Here is a 24,704-nt window from a genome sequence, read left to right as displayed (position 1 = left end):
TGATGGGTTTCAACTCGTAGCGATGAGTCTACGCCGAATGAAGTATTCGCCTTCACTGCACAATGGATCCAGAGTCGTATATACGAGGACAGAAATGTTTGTGCCTACACCTTTACTTTTGGCTACACGGTGTCTTTGAGAAAGCTTCTTCTTATTTTTGAACTTTTATCCTTATCTTTGTGAAGTTAGAGTGTTCCCTCTAGTTTTGCTGATCTGAATATCCGTTTTTTACTAATTGATGTGATGCTTGATTGATCTTCGATCTATCCTACAAATACAAGTTTAAATTGCTTGAATTATTTTCTTTTCCATATGAAAATTGGATTTTATTCAACATAATTTTATGTGTTGATTTTTTCGCAATGCTTTGTTATTGGTTTTTAGAGCATCTAAATTTAGGTTTTTAGAGCATCTAAATTTTGTCGAAGACACCAAGTTTGTATCTTTTTGATTTTCAGAGTTGAGACTGCATTCCCATACCATTTTTTGTATGTATTTGTATTTTCAAATTTTAACAGTCCTTAGACCCTAAAAAAAGTTACAAATAAGACCCTAGGGTCATTTTTGACCCCAAACTTTGGATAGCTCGCAAAAATCTGTGGTTTGTCCGATTTTAGATCTCTTTGGCTCAGATAAAAGGGGCACAAGTCTAGTTTTCAAAACCACCGGAGAAATCCAGATTTGGCCACTATGGCCACCGGGAACCTGCTTCAACTGAAAAATGCCGCTTTAGAGACCCTAACTTTTACAAGCTATAACTTTGCAACCAAACAAGTAATCAGGACCGTCCAAGAATCGTTGGAAAGGTATTTACGTGGACTTTGATTAAAGACATTAATATTGACTAATCATTGAGAACCGGTTCCGGAAATCCGGAACATCCGAAATATGAGTTCACATCATTGCTATGTGCTTGAAAATCCACAAATGTATTCCCTTTATGCATTTTATTGCATAACTTCTCTGCACGCTTCACGGAAATGAGAAACATATTGTTTAAGACCATTTTGAAGGGTTCTGGGCAGGTCTGGTCGGAACGGGTTACAGGGATTCCGGAAGGTGGTCAATTGGGTGGCAACAATGAGCTTCGTATAGTTTTCGCTCCAAAACCCGGTGTCACATGGTGCAACGTTCGTGGATTTTCATGTATGTTGTTCTTGTGATACACAAAGAGATTGATAGTCATCTTCTTCTTCTTCTTGGCGTAACACCCTTACTAGAAAAAAATTCTGCTTCTCAGCTTAAGTGTTTATGAGCACTTCTACTAGTATTTATTGAGAGTTTTCTCTGCCAATCATTATTTTACATATGTTTATCGTGCGGCAGGCACGAAGATACTATATGCTGAAGGGAGTAAGAGTAATTTCCATTACGAAAAGTACCTAGGCCGACCGTAAATCGAGCCCGTCGCCCTCAGCATGCCTTTACTGTTATGGTTTTTGGGGCCTTAAATGAACAACCATATTGGTTTCACGTGGTCACAGGAGTGGCCACCATAGAAATCCATATTGTATTGCTTACAGATTTTTACAACAAATGTAGGTTCGACAGCTAAATTTTAATCACTTACATTTATATTTACATTTATAGTTTGTAATGTTCTGGTTCAAACATGAACTGTTCAGTGAAATTGATTATATCGAAACGTCTGGCAAATAAAGAACGTCGTTTGTTCAATAAATGACTGCGTAGCCAAACATTATCAATAATATTACCGTAGTCTGGGGGGTAGTTGATCAGCGGGGTAAGGTTGATCACAATGGGACCCACGTCTTTCAACGGCTGAGAAAGCTACAATTCTGGTTAAGTGGAAGAACTTTTGACATAAATCAATTTGGTGAATATGTTTGAAGGATTTCTGATATTAGAAAATAGCATATTTTGAGAAAGTAGGACGATTTTTCTAGAAATTGCCTACATTTAGGCGTTTAATGTGGGTTCTTATGTAGCTAACTTAACTTTATTGCACTTTTAAACATACAAAATATACTAGTAATAAGTAATTTTATAAACTTATTCAGATACAGCTTCATCAAATTTAGTTTGTTCAATGATTTTCCAATCTTGGAATTTTTGTCATTGGTTGATCAACTTCACCCCGGATTGAAAGTTTTCAAATTTGACCATTTGAATGTTTTTTTTTTCAAAATTTAGTTTCTTGTAAGAATTTTGTTTACGGAAAGAATCCCCTGTGCATTAAACTTGCAAAGGAATTCCTGACAGAAATTCTCTAGGGATTAAAAGTTTATCTTCTAGAGGAAATTTGCGGCGGAACACAGACGGGCTTGGTGGTCTAGTGGCTACCGCTTCTGATTCGTATGCAGAAGGTCATGGGTTCAATCCCTGGCCCGTCCCTTTCATCCTACTTTCTATCCACTTTCTCGCTCTCTCTTCTCTACATATACAACTCATGTATATTAATATGTTCATAGCCATCGCTAGAACCAGAAACGATTCGAAAAAAAAAAGTCGTTTCCCTCCCATCCAACTTCCACTCACAGCACAGTGTATATAACGCCTACAAGTTATGCAACCAAAGTGTGCTGTGCCGCTTGTCCTTATTCACCTTATTCATCACACAATCTATCACCTTACGGACACTATAAATAACCTCCTATCCAAGGATCGCATCACCGACCCAACGGTGACTCCCAGATCTCCCATCCTTTCCGTCTAACAAATACCCCAGTCCGTGCTGGTTGTGGGGATGCAGAGGTGATCTCGGTCTTTAGTAGCAGCAACCAGAACACTCTTATCCCACTCCCGACAATCTCACAAAACGTGGGTTCTTCCTTCGGAAGGGAAGTAAAACGTGGGTCCCGAGATGAACTAGCCTAGGGCTAAAAATCTCGTTAATACAGATAAAAAAAACACTCTTCTTCTTCTTTCTTTTATCTGTATTAACGAGATTTTTAGCCCTAGGCTAGTTCATCTCGGAGCCCACGGTTTACTTCCCTTCCGAAGGAAGAACCCACATTTTGTGAGTTTGTCGGACGTGGGATTCGATCCCAGGTCCTCGGCGTGATAGTCAAGTGTTCTAACCATCACACCAGGTCCGCTCCACACCAGCACACTCTAACATTCCTTTCCCTTCCCAACTGATTATAGGGACGTGGCGGCGCCGTTATTGATCCAAAAATGTATGAACTGCTCAAATTGCACTTTGAGAATATGTGGATTCATTTGGATCTCAGTGCAATTTGTACCAGCTCAGATCAATCACGGAGGAGCAACCATTGACATGTATAGTCAGATTTGATCGTTGATCGATCGTAGAGGAAATTTGCGGCGGAACACATAGAGAAGTATTTTGAGGAATTCTTGAGGAAATTCTCTTTGGAACTTTTAGAACGATGTCTGAAGAGATTTTCGGTGGAGCTTCGAGAAGAATTCTCACAAGAATTGCCGGTAAAACTCTTGCCGGACTTCCTGATGGAACTTCGAGAAATAATCGATGCAACTCCTAGAGAAATTCTCTTTGGAACTCCCTGACGAATTCCTAGTGGATTTCCTAGAGGAATTCTTGCTGTAACTCCTAGGAGAATCTCTGGTCGAAGTCTTAGAGGAGTTCCAGTGAATGTACTGGAGGAATTCACGGTGGGTTTGCTGGACCGATTCATTGTGGATCAACTACTACAATTTCTGGATATTAGCGGAAAGGGTCCCACAAGTATTCATGGAGGATCTTCGAGTGAAACTTCCGGTGTAACTGGAAGTACTTCCGTTGAAACTTTTAGCAGAATTTCCAGTGAAACTCTGACAGGAACTCCTAGAGGAATTCTCAGTGGATCTACCAGAGAAATGATTGGTGGAAGTAGAAAAAAAAAAACATTTAGTGGAACTCCTAGAGAAAGTCTATAAGGAACTCCAAAGAAAATTCGTAACGGTACTCCTAGAGGATTTTCCTGAGAAACTCCTAGAGGCATTCCCATCGTAACTTCGAACACAGTTCTTAGTTCAAAAAATTACAACTGGCGAGAGAATTTCCGGAACAACCTCTAGACTACCAGCCCAGGTGATACGGGAACCCTATTTGTACGATGGTGCAAACATTATCACGCATAGGTAGATAATGACAAAATATTGCATCATAACATGGCAAGACAGTATGATTAGCTTCCGAATGCCTGCTTTTGTTGCAGTAAGAAAATTGAAATAACACAATTGGGGATACTCCGGTGGTCACTCCAGTGGCCTTAAAAGATCGAGATCATCATTTGCTCATTTCTATACCAGAACATTGCAGTTACGATAAATAATAAAAATTGATCCGTCAAAAGCTTACATTTATTGTAAAAATCTGAGAGCAATACGTAATGGAAATTACTCTTACTCCCTTCAGCATATAGTATCTTCGTGCCTGCCGCACGATAAACATATGTAAAATAATGATTGGCAGAGAAAACTCTCAATAAATACTAGTAGAAGTGCTCATAAACACTTAAGCTGAGAAGCAGAATTTTTTTCTAGTAAGGATGTTACGCCAAGAAGAAGAAGAAGATGACTATCAATCTCTTTGTGTATCACAAGAACAACAGACATGAAAATCCATGAAGATTGCACCATGTGACGCCGGGTTTTGGAGCGAAAACTATACGAAGCTCATTGTCGTTACCCAATTGACCACCTTCCGGAATCCCTGTAACCCGTTCCGCCTTGACCAGACCTGCCCAGAACCCTTCAAAATGGTCTTAAACAATATGTTTCTCATTTCAGTGGAGCGTGCAGAGAAGTTATGCAATGAAATGCATAAATGGAATACATTTGTGGACTTTCAAGCACATATCAATGATGAAAACTAATATTTCGGATGTTCCGGATTTCCGGAACCGGTTCCCAATAATTAGTCAATATTAATGTCTATAATCAAAGTCCACGTGAATACCTTTCCAACGATCCTTGAACGGTCCTGATTACTTGTTTGGTTGCAAAGTTATAGCTTGCCAAAATTAGGGTCTCAAAAGCGGCATTTTTCAGTTGAAGCAGATTCCCGGTGGCCAAATCCGGATTTCTCCGGTGGTTTTGAAAACTAGACTTGTGCCCCTTTCATCTGAGCCAAAGAGATCCAAAATCGAACACCCACTGACTTTTGCGAGCTGTCCAAAGTTTGGGGTCAAAAATTACCCCAGGGTCTTATTTTTAACTTTTTTTATGGGAGCGCCCCTAGGGGTCATTCAATGCTTTTGATTTTTGGGAACGGTTTATTTCCACGAAAAAATAATTGTCAGAAAATTCCAGATTGCTAAGATTCGTTAAACAAAAGCTACAGAAAATTGAAATTTGAAAAAGGTAAAAAAAACCCCAAGACCTTACCAAGGTTAATAAAAAGCTTCAAACAAAAAAAAAATGCGTACCCGCAGTTTTTGTACAATGAATGGAATAGAATACTATCTTTCCAACGCAATCAAGAAGTTGCGTCGTTTATAGTGCTCGGATTCGGAACAAAGCTTTTACGAGAAATGAATTAATCAAAAGTTATTGTAAGAAAACTGAATTTCAGGAATCACCATAACATACAGGGTTGGCCAAAATGTTTGGGATTGGCAACTTTTTTTCTTCTAAAAAAAAAGTTCAACAAGCTGTAACTTTTTATAGAATGCATCCAAAATTCGCAAATTTTGACTTTTTGGTACAAATTTGGGTTTTATTGAAATCTTTCGCGAAGCTAGAACCGTTCTCGTAAAACACTATTTTTAAGACAACTAAATTTTGAACTGATATATCTCGGAAACTAGTGAACCGAATGGTATGAAATCGTATGATCGGACAAAACACCGTTGAGCTGTACTCTGTACTGTGCTTCAATGAGGCAAATGATTTTCTCAGGGACACCCTTGCGCCTGAGGGCTCCCCACATAGAAGGTAGAAGGTCTCCAGTTTGCCTTGTGGATTAGGCTTTGGATTGCCAATCCGGAGACGGCGGTTTCGATTCTCGTTCCAGCTGGGAACGTATCTCGATTTCCTTGAACATCGTGTATCACAGTGGTTACCTCTCAGTACATATTACAAATGAGGGGCCCAGAATCAAAGGGGTGTAAGTGACCGTTTTGTCGATTTTGAGCTGAGTATATCATAAAATTCTTCAGATTTCTAGCTTTCAGGAACTGTTTTTAAGATTGTTTCTACAATGATTGGAAAAATTACAAAAAATCGGAGAAATTGGGTTGATTTTTAAACTCCATACATTTTGTATGGGATGAAAAATTGGTGAAAAACTTTAAACCTCATTTACTCGAAAGTGGATTTTTGTCACTTACACCCCTTTGTTTCTAACCCCCTCAAATTCATGCAAAGGCAGGCAAAGAAAGCTTTTCAAATAAAAACTATGCCAATGCTCAAAGAACACTTAGTTGAAGAGGCAGGTCAAGTTCCAGTGGCAACGGGGAAGAAGAAGAAACAAGAGCATAAACGAAACGAATCCAGCGCAGTATGAACGACATCACGAAGAGAGTGTGATTGCTGAAGCGCAGAAAATTATGGATGGGAACGTTATGCGAAGATTTTATGCAACTGTGAATGGCGCGTGGCACATGACCGCGCTAGTGCCCGCCATGTGCAATAGACTGGCACACGGTTATATGAAAACAAATTAAATAAATTGGAAAAAATCGTGCTCCTGTAAACTTTTCATTGTTAAATAAAAAGAAAATCGGGTTAAGTACGGTTCCTTTGAATTCCACTAAGAATTTGCATCCTTTGACAGATACGTATTTCGACCTCAACTGTAAGGTCGTCTTCAGTGTCTTGTACTTGACTCGACAAGACACTGAAGACGACCTTACAGTTGAGGTCGAAATACGTATCTGTCAAAGGATGCAAATTCTTAGTGGAATTCAAAGGAACCGTACTTAACCCGATTTTCTTTTTATTTACAGATATTCCCCTAACAAGCCCAGGTTAATCATCATTTTCATTGTTCTCGATCGGAGAAACTATATTTTAGCCGCCGCAGTTCTAAAATTTCATAGGGATTACCAGGGTTAAATTGCCATAGAAAAATCGCCACAGACCGCTCCATTATCCCCAAAAAAATATGTCGAAGAATGATTTCTGTAGATATTGGAGGATAAAGATTCAAGAACTGTCCACCAGCATGTTAGATGGCCTCGTATGCATCTACAAGAAAAGGCACAGAGACTATAGTGTATCAATATCGTAAAAATACTATCCTGTGTCCTGTTCAACAAGCTGAGGCCTCTTGGAGTCCTTCGCTGGCAAACACCAGGCTGGTTGTTGTGAGAGCCGAATCAAATATTTAACCTGTGGATGATCCTAGACAAATTTCGGGAGTATAACTGGCAGACTCACAATCTGTCCATTGATTTTAAAGCAGCGTGCGATTCAGCGAAAGGAAATTAGCTTTGGTAGACAATGTCAGAACAAGATTAAAACCTTGATATTCTGTTCTAAGAACGAGTATGTGGAGCCAACTCTGTCCTTTGGGATGTTACATCATAAAGAATCATCATCATAAGTATTCTTATTCTACAGGGGGTGGCCAAAATGTTTGGGATTAGCAATTTTTTTTTCTCTCACAAAAAAGTTCAACACGTTGTAACTTTTCATAGAGCGTATCAAAAATTCTCAAATTTTGACTGTGTGTCAATCTATTATAAGTGCATCATTGTCACAAATTTTAGGTGGATTGGTTAATCTTTCGCGAAGCTAGAACCGTTTTCGTAAATCACAATTTTTTAGTTATCATACAGGGGATGGCCAAAATGTTTGGGATAGGCAACTTTTTTTCTCTCACAAAAAAATTCAACATGCTATAACTTTTCATGCAGCGCATCAAAATATCTCAAAATTTGGCTGTTTGTCAACCTATTATATGTGCATCATTGGTACAAATTTGGGCTCGATTGATTAATATTTCGCAAAGTTAGAACCGTTTGGAAAAAAAACACTATTTTTTAGACAACTCATTTTTGAGCTGTCATATCTCGGAAACCAGTGAACCGAATTGAATGAAATTTTGAACGTACACCAACAATATGTAAATGCTTCACAAACTATTGACACAAAGGTACTTTTTAAACGTTGAGAAAAGTTATCATGGATTGACACTTTTTGGATTTTTCTCGAAAAAAATGTAATTTTTTTACATCAATGTCAATAAATTTTAGTGTTGATATCCAAAGATTTTCCACTTCTGTTCTCAATTAATCTCTAATCAGATATATTAGAGCGTATTTAGATTGAAGGAAGAAAACATTTAATAATTTTTGTGTGGTATTGTATAATTGACTTATTTTCCTGTACATGGGTAAAAACTTCAACCCGGTATAACTTAATTCGCCGTGAGAAAATATTACATTTTATAACGTCGTATTATGTATCAACATATTGTTGATAAATGTTAAAAAATTCATTCATTTCGGTTTACTGGTTTCCGAGATATGACAGTTCAAAAATGAGTTGTCTAAAAAATAGTGTTTTACCCAAACGGTTCTAACTTTACGAAATATTAATCAATCGAGCCCAAATTTGTACCAATGATGCACATATAATAGGTTGACAAACAGTCAAGTTTTGAGATATTTTGATGCGCTGCATGAAAAGTTATAGCATGTTGAACTTTTTGTGAGAGAAAAAAAGTTGCCTATCCCAAACATTTTGGCCATCCTTTGTACATATGTATTCATAAAAATAGGCTGAAGAGAGGAAACGGCTTGAATATAAATGACACATAAAAAAAGTAATTATTGGACCACGCCAAAAACAGCTAGGGGTGGAAGCAATATTATATGGCAAAACATACATACCCAAACCTAAAAGTGCATAAATAATTCATCAACAATTGAAATAAAATACTGTGTTTTTTCCATCAAAAAAGTTTGAATATTTCATAAAAAAAAAATCCGATTTGGAAATTCACAATAAAAATAACGAAAAAACTATTTAAAATTAACATAATGCAATTAATAAAAGACTAAATTAGCAATAAATATGAAACAACGAGCAACAAACATAAATATGTTTTGAGCAAAAACCGCGAAGCCGCATAGAAGATTAGGAATCCAACAATTTGTCCGGTATAATGCGAACAGAGATGTTATCCGTTTTTAAAGTCCTTCGAGCGTTAGCGAGTTCGGACAGTAAGCAAATGTCTGTATAATTGCACGCAATGCCGTCTATTCTTTCTTTCTTTCACAGTTCCGTAGTTCGTCTTTGTTTGCCTTCATTTTTTTATGGATGATTTAGTAATTTCTTTATTGAGATGTTTGAATTTCTCAAAGTTTTTTTTTAATTTGTGTTTTAAATTTATTATGGAAAAATCGAATTTATTTATGATAAATTTAAAAAAAAAAACATATTTTTTACACCCAGAAACCTGTAGATGATCAGCCTATGTTATGAATTTGATGTTAACATTAGCATCTGTTGCGTTGCGTCTGCGTGATTTGAGGATGATTAAGTCCAGCTACATAATACTGTTATGCCCACGCAGAAACATTCTCATTAGATTGTGAAAAGGCGTCGTTCTTGTGCGCCCAAATCCACTACAGTAGCCGCCAACTTTTTTCAATTACATCCATCAACCTACTTTTGAACAACTCTCGTCGACCTCGCTAACATGACTTATCAAACCATACTAAACATTCCTCATCATCAAGTGGCGCCAAACAGTTGTGCAAAAGGGCGCGTACCTCGGTCGGCAGCCAACCGGTAAATATTGGAGCAAAATAATGCACGTCGCGAGACGTTCTGGCGGCATGAGCACGCTACGCTGCGCTGGCTGCTATAGAGCCATCGACGTCGCATCGCTCGTGAGCAGAAGTGAGAATGGCAATTATCAGCCACCCAACGACGTTGGCTGGCTAGGCTAGTTCTTCAAGCGAGCATAGAGATCCAAGAACCGGCAATGTTAGCGGTGGTCGTGAATTTAACTAGGGACGTTCACTCGTTGTCTGTATATCAGAATGTCGATATTTATGGAGTGGATTCATTACCTTAAATATTACAATGCATAGACTTTGCAAAGATTCTAAACATTATCAACCCCTAATCTTCATGTTATGCAAATAATCTTTTCGATACCTTGATCCAGCAATGGTGCATGATTAATTTTCTTCACTATCATAACGCAACACCCCTACATCAAATCTTCTTAGCGGTTCAATAAAATGTATTAGTTGCTGTAATTATAAGAACGGTGGACTTCAAGACGCAAAGCTAATAATAAAAACTTGTTGTTCGGAAACAGTGTCAGAACGGGGCACCGCATGCTGCTGACATTGGGCGGCCGCCGGCTGGTCCTGGTTGTTGTGCCGTGCATAGAAGTTGTTCACAACGCTACGGTTTGTGAGAGTGCAACGTTACCGATCGACACGTGCTGGTAGGTATGTCGAGGCAGCAGCGGATGAGAAAACTTCATTTTCGTCGCTTAGTCGTCGCCCGGGCGGGGGTAATGAAAGTTTCTTGGAGGATCAAGGGCAGATGTAATTACCGCGGGTAATGAATGGTGATGTTGATTAAGATTGATAATGTGGGGTTGCACTTGGTTCGGATTTTGATGCATTCACCCAACAGGAGAAGGCATTTCATGTTTACAATTACTGAAAGTTTTTCAAAATACGATGTGATTAAATTGTGAATTAAAAATGTGTTACATGATTTTTGGTTTCTCATAACATAATTTTTATCTTGGAAGAAACAAGTGATTTAGTTCTTATGTACTACTAAGATACTAACCGGGTCTCCATGGAGTATAATTATCATAATAAGGCGCTGGCGTATCGCCAATCCGAGTACGTCGGATTCGGTTCCGGGATGACAATACATTCAAAAGCTATTGAGGAAATTGTAATCATGGATTATGTATATCACTATTAGTGCCCATGGTGTTGCTGACGGTATCTGAGTTAGATTTCTAAATCGGGTTAAGATTTTTTTTTTTGTAATAGAATTTTTCTCGACTTTCTTGCTTGGCACAGAGCTAACGAATGCGAAAACAGTCAGACGAAAAGTGCGAAAGTTCTTATAGAATTCAATGTTGAGGAGCAGGCTCTGTCCCAGTTGGGATGTACGTTTTAAGAGTGTTTCACATTAAGGTTCAAGAGAGCTTTGAGCTCTTTGAGCTAGGCTTTTAGTTGGTTTCAAAAAAGGTTTCAGAATGATTTTGTAGGTATTCCAGAGCGTTTCAAGAGGTTTCAGGGGCATTTCTGGTTAATATAGGTGGATACCGAGGGTGTTTCAAAGCGGAATCATTGATTTCATTGTTTCAGGGTTTGTATACGATTTAAGTGGGATTCAGGGAGTTTAAGAGATGTCAGAGGTTTTCAGTGAGCTATGGCTCGCTGGTGTTCCAGGGGGGTTCAGAGGTTTTCAGGGAGGTTTCATGGACGTTTAAGAGTATTCCAAAGGGGCTGTCCATAAACCACGTGGTCATTAGGGGGGGGGGGGGGGGGGGTTCCGGCCAATGACCATTTTGTATGGACAAATAAAAATTTTTGTATGGACTAATGACCACGCGGGGGGGGGGGGGGGGGGGGGTTGAAAAGTCCCAAAAAAATGACCACGTGGTTTATGGACAGCCCCAAAGAGGTTTCAGGGTGATTTAAGAAGTTGTGGTTTTAATGAGAGTATCGATCAATTAAGGTATCCCGGGGCAAGTGGGACCTAAAAAAGAGCTAAATTGGTTTTGTCAGTGATTCACAATATTTACATTCCATATATCAAGCATATAATGAAAAGTGTAGCAGATCTTCATTTACTGCATTTCACGGGGCAAGCGTGATCCATTCTGAGCATTTTGTTCAAATGATCCAATATAAGTTTGGGGCTGTCCATAAACCACGTGGTCATTAGGGGTTTCGGCCAATGACCATTTTGTATGGACAAATAAAAAAAAATTTGTATGGACTAATGACCACGCGGGGAGGGGGGGGGGGGTTGAAAAGTCCCAAAAAAATGACCACGTGGTTTATGGACAGCCCCTTTCTGCAAATGAGGTAGCATAAATCATTAATATCTTATACGGATAACCATGTTTAGAGATTGAAATTCGAAGAGTTTCGTGATAACGTGTATAAATTACGTTACACATTAAAAAACAAATCGCTTGCTCTTTATATAACATAGTTGATGAATCTCGCCAATTGGAAATCTGGGGTTTTGAGATTTTCAGTAACATCTTCTGTCGTACATAATCTTACAATCATTGAATAATGTTTTTTTTAAACCGTCAATTTTGAATGGGCCTTTGTCCCATTTTTATTTTTCATGGACGGTTCCTGAATGCTCAAAAGAACTCATTATTCAGCACTAAATGAAAACATAATGGAAGATATTTAGAAAAATGAAAAATGCATGCTTTTGAAAAAAAAAAAATTTTACCCAAGGATTTATCATTTTAAACAAGAACTTCAACATCTAAATAGAGGTTATCAAGTATAATTCAACAGTAGATTACTAAAGGCTCCAGTTTTTATTGACTTTAGTGCTAATTTCGTCATAGGCTGGACAAGGCGAGATGAACCTATGAAATTGTGTTTGTTTATTCTCATAGGTCTCACTTGCCCCAGATAATGAAATGCACTAGGGCAAGTGAGAGTAGTAAAATAAAGGTAATAAATAAAAATCATATACAGCTTTTTTGCTTAAAATCATTTGCAAGATCTCCAAATATTGTCCTCCAAAAAGTATTTGTAGAATAACAAATCTATTCTTAAACGACGAATGAAGTAGAGCACGTCAATCTTACTTAGTGAATTGAAAACTACATATGAACAACAATAACATATACGATCTCTTTATGGTTGAACCAATAACAATTTATGTATTCAAAGTATCCGTAGGTTTGATGCCTACGTTTTCTATGAAGAATGTTAGTCCTAAAAATAAATAATAAAAAAATATATAGCTGAAGGCCCCCGATTCTCACTTGCCCCGAGGTACCTTAAGTATCAAAAGTTTCAGAGCGCCTTTTACGAAGCCAAAGTCTCATGGGATATCCAAAACTGTCAGGGGGTTTTGTAATCCTAAAAAATAGTTACAATTTAATTATCAGAAGAGAGAAAGTGTGTTGGATTGCGATTTCACCGTTTGGTTAGCTTGCTGGGATGCGGTTTGAGAACCCTATTTCTCAGGGCAATGCCACCAAAAGAGGGGAGGCATTTAGAATCCTCAACGGATGGCCGTGTGTGCTGATTATGCTTAGGTTTCAGTTTCCAATATCAATTTTGAACAGAAAGACTGTTTTAGACTTTATATTATATATTTTATGACAAAATTTAAAAAAAAAACTGCTTTAAAAACCTCAACTGCAATAACAAATTGTCAAATATAGTCGTAGAATAAATGATAAAAAGGGGATGTGCAAAAAAGAAACCTTCTATAAAAAGCGTTACACTATCATTATGCTTGAATCTGAGTTGTTAAGTAATCCATAAATATAAAGTTCTTTACCATAGGAGACCACCAACACTTATCTTGCTAGAAAAAATAAAGAATCTAGTCGTAGTGAGGAAAAGGTCAAATAAGGGACACTCCATTTAGGCATCATTTATTTATTACGTAACGCCAAAATCAACATTTTTCTACCCGCCCCCCCCCCCCCTACTCCGTAGCGCTTTTTGTATGAAAAACGTAAAATATTTGAACCGCAACGCTTGGCCATACTCCCCAGCTCCCCCTAGAGCATTATGTAATTTGTGGACGGCGCCTTATGTGTTCACTAAAATATTCAAAAATATATCTGCAAAACGTTGCTTAGCAAACAAATAACGGTTAGAATCTGTTGGTAAGGACTTCCAAACAAAATGCAAATTATTGACGAAGCTAGAAAAACACGGAATCTCGGCTTATTGAGAAAAATATCACACATAATTGTAGCCAGTGGTATGGCTTCACAAGAGGCAGAGAGGTTTTGTTCTCAAATCAATCCGTATTAATTTATTAGTCATCAAACAAAAACTTCTCTTTCTGAGTAAGCCCATCAGAACCCACCTTGAAAACGACACAGTCGTAGCAAGGAAAAGCCGAATGGGGGGAGGAGTGAGAGAGTTTCTTAGATATTTACGAAATGCACCGCGTTACAGGCAAATAATACCTTTCTCCCACGATTGAAAATAAACACAATTCATGAATGGAACTAGGAAAAATAGTAATAAAGAGTAGCCTCAAGAAAAATACAAAACATAAGAAAATCATAATTCTACAATTAAACAACAAATTCTCATTTTTTCCTTCATAAACCTAAAAATGTTGCTTTTAGAGAAAAATATCACACATGGTTGTAGCCAGTAACAAGAGGCAGGGGAATTGAACTTTCACATCAATCTACATAACTAATACGTCGAGCGTATAGTGTTCCATCTTCACCTGTCTTGGGCGATGTTCTTCCAGATTTGCACACCCGAGCGCTTGACAATCGAAATTTAACTGATATCTCAGAAAATAAAGGGTGATACGGTCAAAATTTGGTCACACAATTTGTTTCATAACTTAAGACTGCGTACACCGAAACAGCTGATTTTTGGATCAGTAATGGTACATTATATGTAGCTTATACCATAAAATTTTCATCAAAATCGGTTTAGTATTTGCGGAGATATTGTGAATCCTGAAAACTGCAATTTTAAAATTTTGTACAATTTTGTGCAATTTTAAAATTTTGTACATTTTTACTCTTTTATTTATAGAGCCAGAAATACTGAACCAATTTCAATGAAAATTTTTCTGTATGTAAAGTATGCATATCAAAATGTTGTGTAAAAATTTCATTCAATTTGATCCAGCCGTTACAAAGCTATATTTGTTTGGGTGGTCAAATTTTGTCAAATTTAGTCAAGTCAAGTCAAATTTTGGTCACACATTTTTTTTCATAACTTTAGATTGCGTACACCAAAACAGCTGATTTTTGGATCAGTAATGGTACATTATATGTAGCTTGTACCATAAAATTTTCATCAAAATCTGTCTAGTATTTGCGGAGATATTGTTGAACCCTGAGATCTGCAATTTTAAAATTTTGTGCAAAGAGGATTCACACATTTTTACTGGTTTATTTTTAGAGCCAGAGATAGTTAACCGATTTCAATGAAAAATTTTCTGTATGTGAAGTATGCATATCAAAATGTTGTGTAAAAATTTCATTCAATTTTATTCAGCCGTTACAAAGTTATATTTGCTTAAGTGGCACCCGGTCAGTTTTTTTCATATTCAAACTGCTACAACTTTAAAGGTATTCATACAAAATGGCTCAAAATTTTACTAAGAACATATTTTCATAATAGTACTATACTGTAAAATTTTGATAAAAATCGGAGCAGTATTGGTAGTTCTATAATCAAAATTGTGCTTTATTGACCTTAACTTTCTGAAAATTTACTATGGAGCGCCTTTGTACAAAATTTTAAAAAGGTAGGTCGATGGTTTTATCTATATATCAACCAATACTCAATCGATTTCGATGAAATTTTTATGGTATAAGCTACAAATAATGTAGCATTACTAGTCCAAAAATCAGCTGTTTTGGTGTACGCAGTCTAAAGTTATGAAAAAAATTGTGTGACCAAATTTTGACCGATCACCCTTTAGTCAAGTTTATTCATATCAGGACCCATGAATACCGCTGGTATCGAACATTAAACGTCAAGCGTTTAGCCGTGATTTCAGCAAATAAACTTTGATCGAGATTCGCACAGCTGATCTCGGCATTTTGTTTAAAGTGTGTGGAGTTTCCTTTAAAAATAGAGTTTTTTGCTAAACTATCTTTGAGGATTACTTTAATACCATTCAATAGATTTCCTCAGTAGTTCCTCCATGGATTCCTATAAAAAATCCTGCAGAGGTTCCTTTAGAAATTTCTTCGGAAATTCTTCCAGCCGTTTTTTTTTTAAGAAAATCCTGTATATATTTGTTCAGAAATTTTACCAAAGTTTCCTTCAAAACGTCTTCTATAGATTCCCTTTAAAAGAAGAAATTAGTAATATCGTTTAGAAAAACATTCCATTGATTCCTTCCGAAATTGTTCCATATTCACTAGAGATTTCTCCATAAATTTAAGCTAAGTTTCACCTAGAAAACCTTTCATGAATTTCCTCATAAATTCCTCCAGAAAACCATAAATATGAAATTCCGTCAGAAAAGAGAATGGGCAAAAATGTATGGGGTGTGGTCCATCTATGTGCACAAATGACTCACATCTTTTATCTGAAAGGTCTCAGCGAAGCCAGGAAAAGTCTATATGTGGTGAATGTTCCATATACTGGGAGGAAAAAAAACACGTTTTTCGTATACATTATTGAACTATTAAGGTGAACAGTTTTTAAAAACAGGTAATATTACTGAAAATCCCCTAACGTTTTTAATTGTAATTTTTAATTCCTTATATATAGAATTTTCGACCCATATAGACTTTTCTTGTTTCGTCCAGTCCTTTTAGAAAAGTTATGAGTCAATTGTGTACATGAAATGGACCAAATGTGCCCTTTCTCCTTTCTCTAACGTATTCCGTTGGAAAATCTTCCATTGATTTTATACAAAATGTATCTATAGGATTATTTTGAAAGCCTTCCATAGATTCCTTCAGAAATTTCTCCATGAATATCTTCATAAAACCTTCTAGGGATATTTTTTAGAAAATTCTCAAGAGATTCGTTCAGAAACCTTTGAGAGATTCCAACAAAAACTTACATTTCTTCAGGAATGTATTTTGGTATTCATCCATGTCTATGTTTTATGTAATGATTACTAAAAATGTTCATACAGGTAGATCTTTTTAGAAATATTATGAATAAACCTCAAAAGAAATATTCAATAAAGTTTGGACAATTCTGGTAAATCCAATTGAAAAATTTATCAAAAAATAGTAAAAAAAGATTGTTTAAAGATTTCTGAAAACCCCTGAAATTCAATTGAGTATATTTGAAAACAAAATTCAATTGAACAAGAAATTCAGAAATGAAAAAATAGTGTAAGATGTCTTGAAGAAATGTTTGTTTGTTATGTAAGGAATCTGAAATGTCATTTCTAATTGTTGTGCAGGTCTTAGTGGGATTCTTGAGATACAAAATGTGTTCGTACTTAAACTCGTTTAAAAGTTTATTTGTTTCTTCAAGAAAATCAAAATCCAACTTTTAAAGAAACTGTGGAAAAAAAATGAATAACTACAAACTTTTGCAAATCAACAATGTCCAATTGCCGTAGGGCGCCAATCTGGATGCATGCCAAGGGCGCCGTGGAACCACGCTACAGCTCTGCCCTCTTGATGCCGATGAGAACAATATCGTCCGCAAAGCCGAGCAGCATGTGCGACCGTGTGATGATAGTGCCATTCCTCTGTACACCAGATCTCCTAATCGCTCATTCGAGTTCAATGTTGAAGAGCAAATTTGAAAGAGCACCACCCTGCTTCAGTCCATCCAAGGTCACAAACGAAGTAGAACTCTATCTGCGATCCGAATACTTAATTTTGATCCATCCAGTGTTGCGCGTATCAGCATAATTAGTTTCGCCTGAAAACCATGCTTTGACATTATCTGCTGAAGCTCATTTCTTTTCACTTAATCGTACGCTGCTTCAAAATCAATGAACAGATGGTGAGCCTGCAAGTTATATTCCTGTTTTTTTTTTCTAGGATCATCCAAGGTTAAACATTTAATCCGTCGTTGATAAGTCGTCACGAAAACCAGCCAGGTATTCACCGACGAAGGACCCCTCAAGATGTCTCATTCTGTTGACAAGGACACGCGACAGTATCTTATATGCCGAATTTAAAAATGTAATCCCTCAATTGACACACTCTAATCTGTGCCCTTTTTTGTAGATTGGGCATATGAGGTCATCTAACCAACTAGGTACCGAATGAAAAAAATCTTTCTTTTTTAATATGTAAATGTAAATCGTAAGGGATTACCTTGCAAGCATAACAATTTAGATACAGTCGTATTGATAAAAATGGAAAATGGGGTGAGGGCTAGTTTTAGATTTTCGCCAAACTTCGAATAGGAACTACTCGAATGGCTGAAACGTTCAACAGCGATTGGAATTTGAATTATTTCTTTGCAATTGCATACACCGCTTTCGAAGAATAACTGGCTTTTGGTCAACTTAGACAAGGAATTTTCTATGCATCAAGATATGCCGAGAAATTCCTTCCAAACTGACAAATGTCCCTTTTGGATCTGTCCATAAACTACGTAGACTCTTAGAGGGATGGGGGGGGGGGGGTGAGAGTGCCATTTTTATGCCACATAAGTTCAGCTTATTGGACGCAGTGGCTTAAATTCCCCAACAGGGGAGGAAACTGGGGGTCTCCAGTTAGCCTAGTGGTTGAGGCTATGGATCGCCAATCCGGAGACGGCGGGTTCGATTCCCATTCCTGTCGGGAACTTTTCTCGACTTCCCTGGGCATAGTGTATCATTGTGCTTGCCTCACAATATACAAATTCATGCAATGGCAGGCAAAGAAAGTCCTTCAATTAATAACTGTGGAAGTGCACAAAGAACACTAAGTTGAAGAGAGGCAGGCCTAGTTCCAGTGGGAACGTTGAGCCACGAAGAAGAAGAAGAAGGGAGGAAACAAAATCTAAGCATTCCTGTAGGAATTTCTCAAACTTCTCGACCGGGCATTCTATCGAGGTTTCTTTAAAAAATTCCATAGCAAAATAATTGAGATTTGTTTAGGGCAGCTTATTAATGTATTCTTTGAAGAATTTCTCCAGCGATGTTTTTTTTTTGGATACCGTGTAGTATTTTTCAAGGGAATCGATAGATTTTTTCTCGTAGTTGCCTTGGGACTTCGTCTAGAGATTCCTTCGGAATTATTTTAAGGTGTTTCATAGAAAATTACTTCAATGAGTTTTTTGAGAACTGCTTCAGAAACTTCTTTCGGTTATTCCTACAAGATTTCTATCTGGAACCTCTTCAACGATTCACGGGAGGATTATCCCAGTAATTTCTTCAGGAACTCATTCAGGGAATATTCATTTATTATTTTGTTGAGAATTTATTCAGAGACTCTTTAGTGAATTCTGCAAATTCGTCCTTCTGCATGACGTTGGGAACAGCTCGCTTGCGTGGTGCACGGTTTGGGTCAAAATGACCATAATGCCAAAGGAGGGTTAAGAAAGATCTTCAGATATTCTCATGGTAATTCCTCTAAAATTGTTTTTCGGGAATTTTCTTTTGGCATTCTTTTGTACATGTTTCCTGGAAAATCATAGTAAAATAACCCAAAGGTTCATTATATCTAAAGTTTCTTAACATTTACATTGTAGGCATTCTGCAAAGTACTGTTTGGGTAATTCCTTTAAAAATTTCTACCAACTACTTGGGGCTTCTTTGGAGAGATGTTTGCAGAGATTTCTTGAAGAACTTCATTCGGAGATTACTTCAGGAATATATCTAAAGGCCCCATTAGCAATTTCTTCTGGTATTAAAACTGTGTCTTATGTTTGTGTCTTACAAGATGGTTGAAATTTGTGAAAAAGATAATGTAGTGGTGGAGAAATTGAAAAGAAAAGGAAGATTATGTAATGCCTCTACCCCTCAAGCTACTACTTGCAACAATGTGTAATATTTATAATGATGATTGAGTATGGAACTACTCTGTCGATTGTATACAATTGGCTTTATGTTTTGGTACATGGCCAGATACGGTACCTATCCCACTGTGTACGAAAAAAAAAACATTTGGAGAAAAATATCCCACGTTTTTGCGAAAAGTGTTCAAATTAGGAACCCACGCCCAAATGGTTCCACACCCTACCTATTTGTTTCGTTTAACCTCGTAAGAGGAGAGAACTCTTTTTCACCTTGCAACTGATATATTTTTAGCCACATTGCGGCGATCGACACGCCATGCGTGTACATTTACATGCTCTTACAAACGCATTTGGCCCAGTAACCGACTCCATTGCCACGATAATTCCCTTGGCTTGTAGCTGCGGCGGCATCACATTTGATAGCGCAGCCGACTACCGACTGCGGCCGCAAACTAATTGAAACGAGATCACACCGCCAAACGCATATAAATCTACCGCATTAAATTCAACCTGGCGCCTGAATGACACTTATCTCTCATATTACACAGTTCAACATGAATCACCCGGATTGGCTGAACGATACCGAGTGGGACCGATCGAAGGAGAATATCATTCTAGTTCACGGCTACGCTGGCGGAGATGACACCCTACCGATTGCGGTTTTGCGCGATGGTAAGTATAACTGGAGCCATTGAACTCGACCTCCGGGACGCTGCTCCAATGACTTACGCTGTGTACGCACATTTATAATTCTGTGATTCTAAATGGTTTCAGCCTACGTAAATCACGGAGGATACAACGTGTTTCTGATCGACTGGGGTGCCCTGGGTCAGCCACCCTGCTACGTTGCTGCCGTGTACAACATCCGACCGATCGCTTCGTGCCTTGCCAAGATGTTCATGAAACTGCGAACGTTGGGACTTCCGGCAGAGAAAACGACCTGCGTGGGACATTCACTGGGGGCGCACATCTGCGGGATCATGGCAAACTATCTCAACTTCCGACTGGAACGCATTATCGGTAATTATTTGTGATTGATGGCACTAGATGAAAAGAACCGAGGATCGTACTCATACGCATTTGAATTGTTAACTAGGTACGTATATACCGGCTACGCTAGCCGGTATACATGTACTTACCTAACTATTGGAAGGCATATGAGCACGATTTCCGATACGGTCCAGGATACTTTCGTGATGCAAGACTAATCCTTCTCGGGCAAGAAATGCGAACACCACACGATATACGAATACATAAAAGTTGTTATAGAAAGCTATCTGTTAATAATGTAATCATCGAAACATTTCTATTTAGCTCTGGACCCAGCCCGACCACTGGTCAAACCCGGAAACTTGAACCGATTGGACATCGGAGACGCTAAGTCCGTGCAGGTGATTCACACCAATGCAGGACACTACGGCGAGGGAGGTCGAGTGGGACATATCGATTTCTGTATCAACGGCGGCCGGCGGCAGCCCTACTGTGGAAACAGCACAAGTTAACCGATGCAATAATGCATTTTATAAGGATACGTTTTTATTTACTCAATTTTCCCTATATGTTTTCCAGACATCAACTTGTGCAGCCACATTTGGGCGATCTGCTATCTGGCGCAGTCCGTGTACGACGGTATGGAACCGATGGCGGAACCGTGCCACAGGAGGTGTCCTACCAATGTTCTACTCCCGCCATCGGGACGGCATGGAAGAGGTCGCTTTGGTTATGCGATAGGATACGCCATTCCGATGGGGCAGAAAACGCCTACGAGGTATTCATAGAAGCTTAATCCTTCGAAACAGTTTTCATTTTTTTTTTCTTGTTTTGTAGCGCATTTGGATCATACTGCGTCAAGGATACTAACCCACCGTTCTGTCCGACCAATCCTGGAATGCCCGGGGATAAACGATGCTGCATTTAACCGTACTCAGTGAATTTGATCGTGGAAGTGACCCAGTCTGTTAGATTTGTAGTTGAACTAAATGTAAGAAATTTTGTAATAGGCAGCTGCTAAGTAGCTAAAATACGCACTATAAGTTTATGTAATACAATAAAAAAAAACTCAAATATAGCAAACAGTGTTGCAGAACAACAAAATATCATTGTTCATTGTGTAAAAATATATCATTAAAAACTACATTTGCATTTTTACTTACACGGGGTGAGCGTGATGCGAAATAAAAGAGTTAAATGGAACGAGTGATACCTATATAGTAGAAAAATCACCTGCTTCTAGATTGCTTCACCGTGCTACATGCAAAAAATGCGAAAAAATCACCTTAAGATAAGTTTGAACCTTGGTTTGAATCATGTTTTCGAAATAACATATAAATTTTGATTTAATACTTTTGCTGTGCTTTACGAAGGAAGCAGGATTTTTAAACATATTTTTAAGCAATTTGGGATACAATTGGGTCTTTTGTTAGACGCTGCCACCAGAGTGTAAAAAATCAAAGATTCAAATAGTCAATTTCTGTTACCAAACAAAAAATACGACAAAATGGAACATATGGTTAGTATTCTAATTAATTACTATACACAAGTTTTGTGGTGATTGGAAGTTTAAACGGGAGTTATGGTCAAGTTTTATTTCTCAGTGAAAATTGTTGGTGACAGAAAAACGAATGAATGCCTAATAGGCTGCGGCTTATTTTTCATAAGTTGTTGAAACCTGGAATTCGTAAGCTCTTTTGGATTCGAATGACACAAAAAGGGAAACCTCTGAGTTTAAGCCAAAAATATTGAGATTTAGAGGTCGCGCAATCGCTTCAAAGTGGAATTTTCGAGTAATAAAAAGGTATTTTCACTTCAAGTGCCATAACTTTCTCAATTTTCAACCGATTTTCAATGTTTTTTTATAAATTTCTCACAAATTAAATTTCGAATAAACTCGTAGAACATAATTTTTTCCAAAGTCACGCAAAATATGAGTTTTTGAAGATTTAATTCATTTTTTTCTTCTTTTTACAAAAGTTTTTAACTTTAGAGCCTTATAACTTCTTAACCGTTTGACCAATTTTAAATTTTTTAGCTTGCTTTTGTAGATATTTTTATTGCCTAAGAATGCTGTGAATAAACTGTACCTTTAAAAAACGTTTCAAAATAGATAAATTCCAAAAACCGTTCAGAAACACTTATTTTATTGGAAAAATCAGAATTTTGGCAAAATTTCAATAGTTTTCATGCTTAGTTTCGAGCTCAAAGTGAAAAATTTAAACTAAATAATCATTAGGAAGCCTTAAAATTCAGTTTTTGGGGTGTTCCGAATCAAAACATATTTTCATGTTCGAAAAGCGAGAAAAAAAATTTTGAAAAAAAAATCCTCCAATGTGTTCCATATCCCTAAATATGATGTTAAGTAACTGGTTCGGAGTAAGAAATTGCAAATAATCGTCAAAAACTCCAATTATGCATTAAAAATCAAGTTTTAAGGCATGTGTTGGCAGTTTTTGGTGAAAAGTATCATAAAAATGACTACTTTGATGAAAAGTTTGTTTAGGACAAAGATAGGCAACAAAAATATCTACAAAAGCAAGCTAAAAAATTTAAAACTGGTCAAACGGTTAAAAAGTTATAGGACTCTAAAGTTATTTTTTTTTTGTAAAAAGAAGAAAAAATGAATTAAATCTTCAAAAACTCATATTTTGCGTGACTTTGGAAAAAAAATGATGTTTTTGTGTCATTTGAATCCAAAAGAGCTTACGAATTCCAGGTTTCAACAACTTTTGAAAAATAAGCCGCATCCTAATGCCTAAGTTAAAATATGCTTCACCAAAATGAGTTTTATTTTGATCCCTCAGTTGATTTCACTTATTGAAAATGAAAATTTTAAACTTTGGCTGCCATTAAGGTAAACCGGGGCAAGATGAAACGCAAAGTTTTGAAATAGTTTCCAATAAAATTTGGAAATTTATCCTACGCTAAAATATTGTTTGAATCCAAAACTATGGCAGTTAAATTGTTTATCATCATTAGAAAGCATCATATTAACCAGCTGTTTTATCTTAGCCTACCCGTTTCAGCTTGCCCGGTGTACCATACATCCTTTCCACGCAGCAAATTAGCCGCCGCAGCTTGACAGTGGGTCTAGCAGTCGCTAGAACCGAACCGACAGACAAGTCATACAAATGTAAAATATTGGCACGGATCCGTACACCGATCCGTTGGTTGTGAGGCATATCCTTGAAGGACAAACGTCTTGACATCCCGCTCCAACAGTGCATGGAAACTTCAGATGCACAAATCTCAAGAAGCAAGCTGCAAACAACAATGCATTTTATTATTCTGTTCTCGCTCACTTGTAATAAGCTTAGAATAAGAAGCTCAAATGCACTGGTTTTGTTTACGAAGACATTTGTGCCCTCAAAATCGTGAGTAGGTGCCAAAGTTGGCCATTTTGGGTTTCTAACAAGTCTGTCCTTAAGTGGATGATAAATATGATACTGCTTCTAGGTATCTGCTGGAACGCGTTTGTTGACACTTTCCGGTGCTTAACCAGAGTGTACATTAACCAATCCAAATTCCTGTGTGGTAGTGGTTTGTGTTCAGATTTTCCGTGTTAATCTATCTGTAAGAACTTTGTAAACATCTTTTGTTCTCACGTATATGGCTAGGCTTGCAGTAGTTTTCGTGAGACTTTTTTTGGACAACTCAATGGTGAGTGTGATAACTGTTGGAAAACGATGAAACCAGGTGAAATTACGTTCAAAAAAATATACATCGCCGTAGCGCCCGTGGCAAGTGTTTTTTTTTTTTTCAATATAGACGGTTCATGTGTTATTCACGCTTGTAGATTCAACGTTTTGAATAGTTTTTATTCGGTAAATTCAATGCAGCTTTCATCAAATGCTGTGTCAGGCTCAAGGTTGTTTTCGATCACCTGGCAATCATTTGACTCATTTATCCATAACTCAGTTCAGAAGCATAATATTGAAATGGGACACCGGCAAACTTGTAGATAACTGTTTTTCCTACAATTAGTGTAATTTTCCAATTGTTGCACGGCTAAAAATTCGCCAATTGTTGCACACCTCATAAGAATAACATAGAGTATGCAACAATAGGCGAGTTTTTAATCGTGCAACAATTGGAAAATTACCCTATAACCCAAGGACGCCATATCCTAATTCTCTTATATGCGGCGTGAGAAAGCTAGTACCACCCACTCATACTAAACGATCGAAAAATCCGACCGTTGAGTATGAGTAGGTAGTA

The 24,704-nt window shown here is 37.4% G+C and overlaps 1 protein-coding gene across 1 annotated transcript in view; it reads left to right on the top strand.

Moving 5' to 3' along the window:
* The window catches only part of LOC115253863 (uncharacterized), an 86,670-nt gene that overhangs the window by 2,101 nt on the left and 59,865 nt on the right, over positions 1 to 24,704 (top strand). Inside the window, exons 3-7 of the mRNA XM_062847655.1 lie at positions 20,042 to 20,165; positions 20,268 to 20,513; positions 20,808 to 20,990; positions 21,063 to 21,261; positions 21,321 to 21,403. Of these exons, the coding sequence (XP_062703639.1) occupies positions 20,042 to 20,165; positions 20,268 to 20,513; positions 20,808 to 20,990; positions 21,063 to 21,261; positions 21,321 to 21,403 (835 nt within the window). The remainder of the gene's footprint in view (positions 1 to 20,041; positions 20,166 to 20,267; positions 20,514 to 20,807; positions 20,991 to 21,062; positions 21,262 to 21,320; positions 21,404 to 24,704) is intronic.

Source organism: Aedes albopictus, chromosome 2, assembly GCF_035046485.1.
Source record: "Aedes albopictus strain Foshan chromosome 2, AalbF5, whole genome shotgun sequence".
Taxonomy (NCBI): Eukaryota; Metazoa; Arthropoda; class Insecta; order Diptera; family Culicidae; genus Aedes; species Aedes albopictus.
This window is presented reverse-complemented; position numbering and strand designations above follow the sequence as displayed.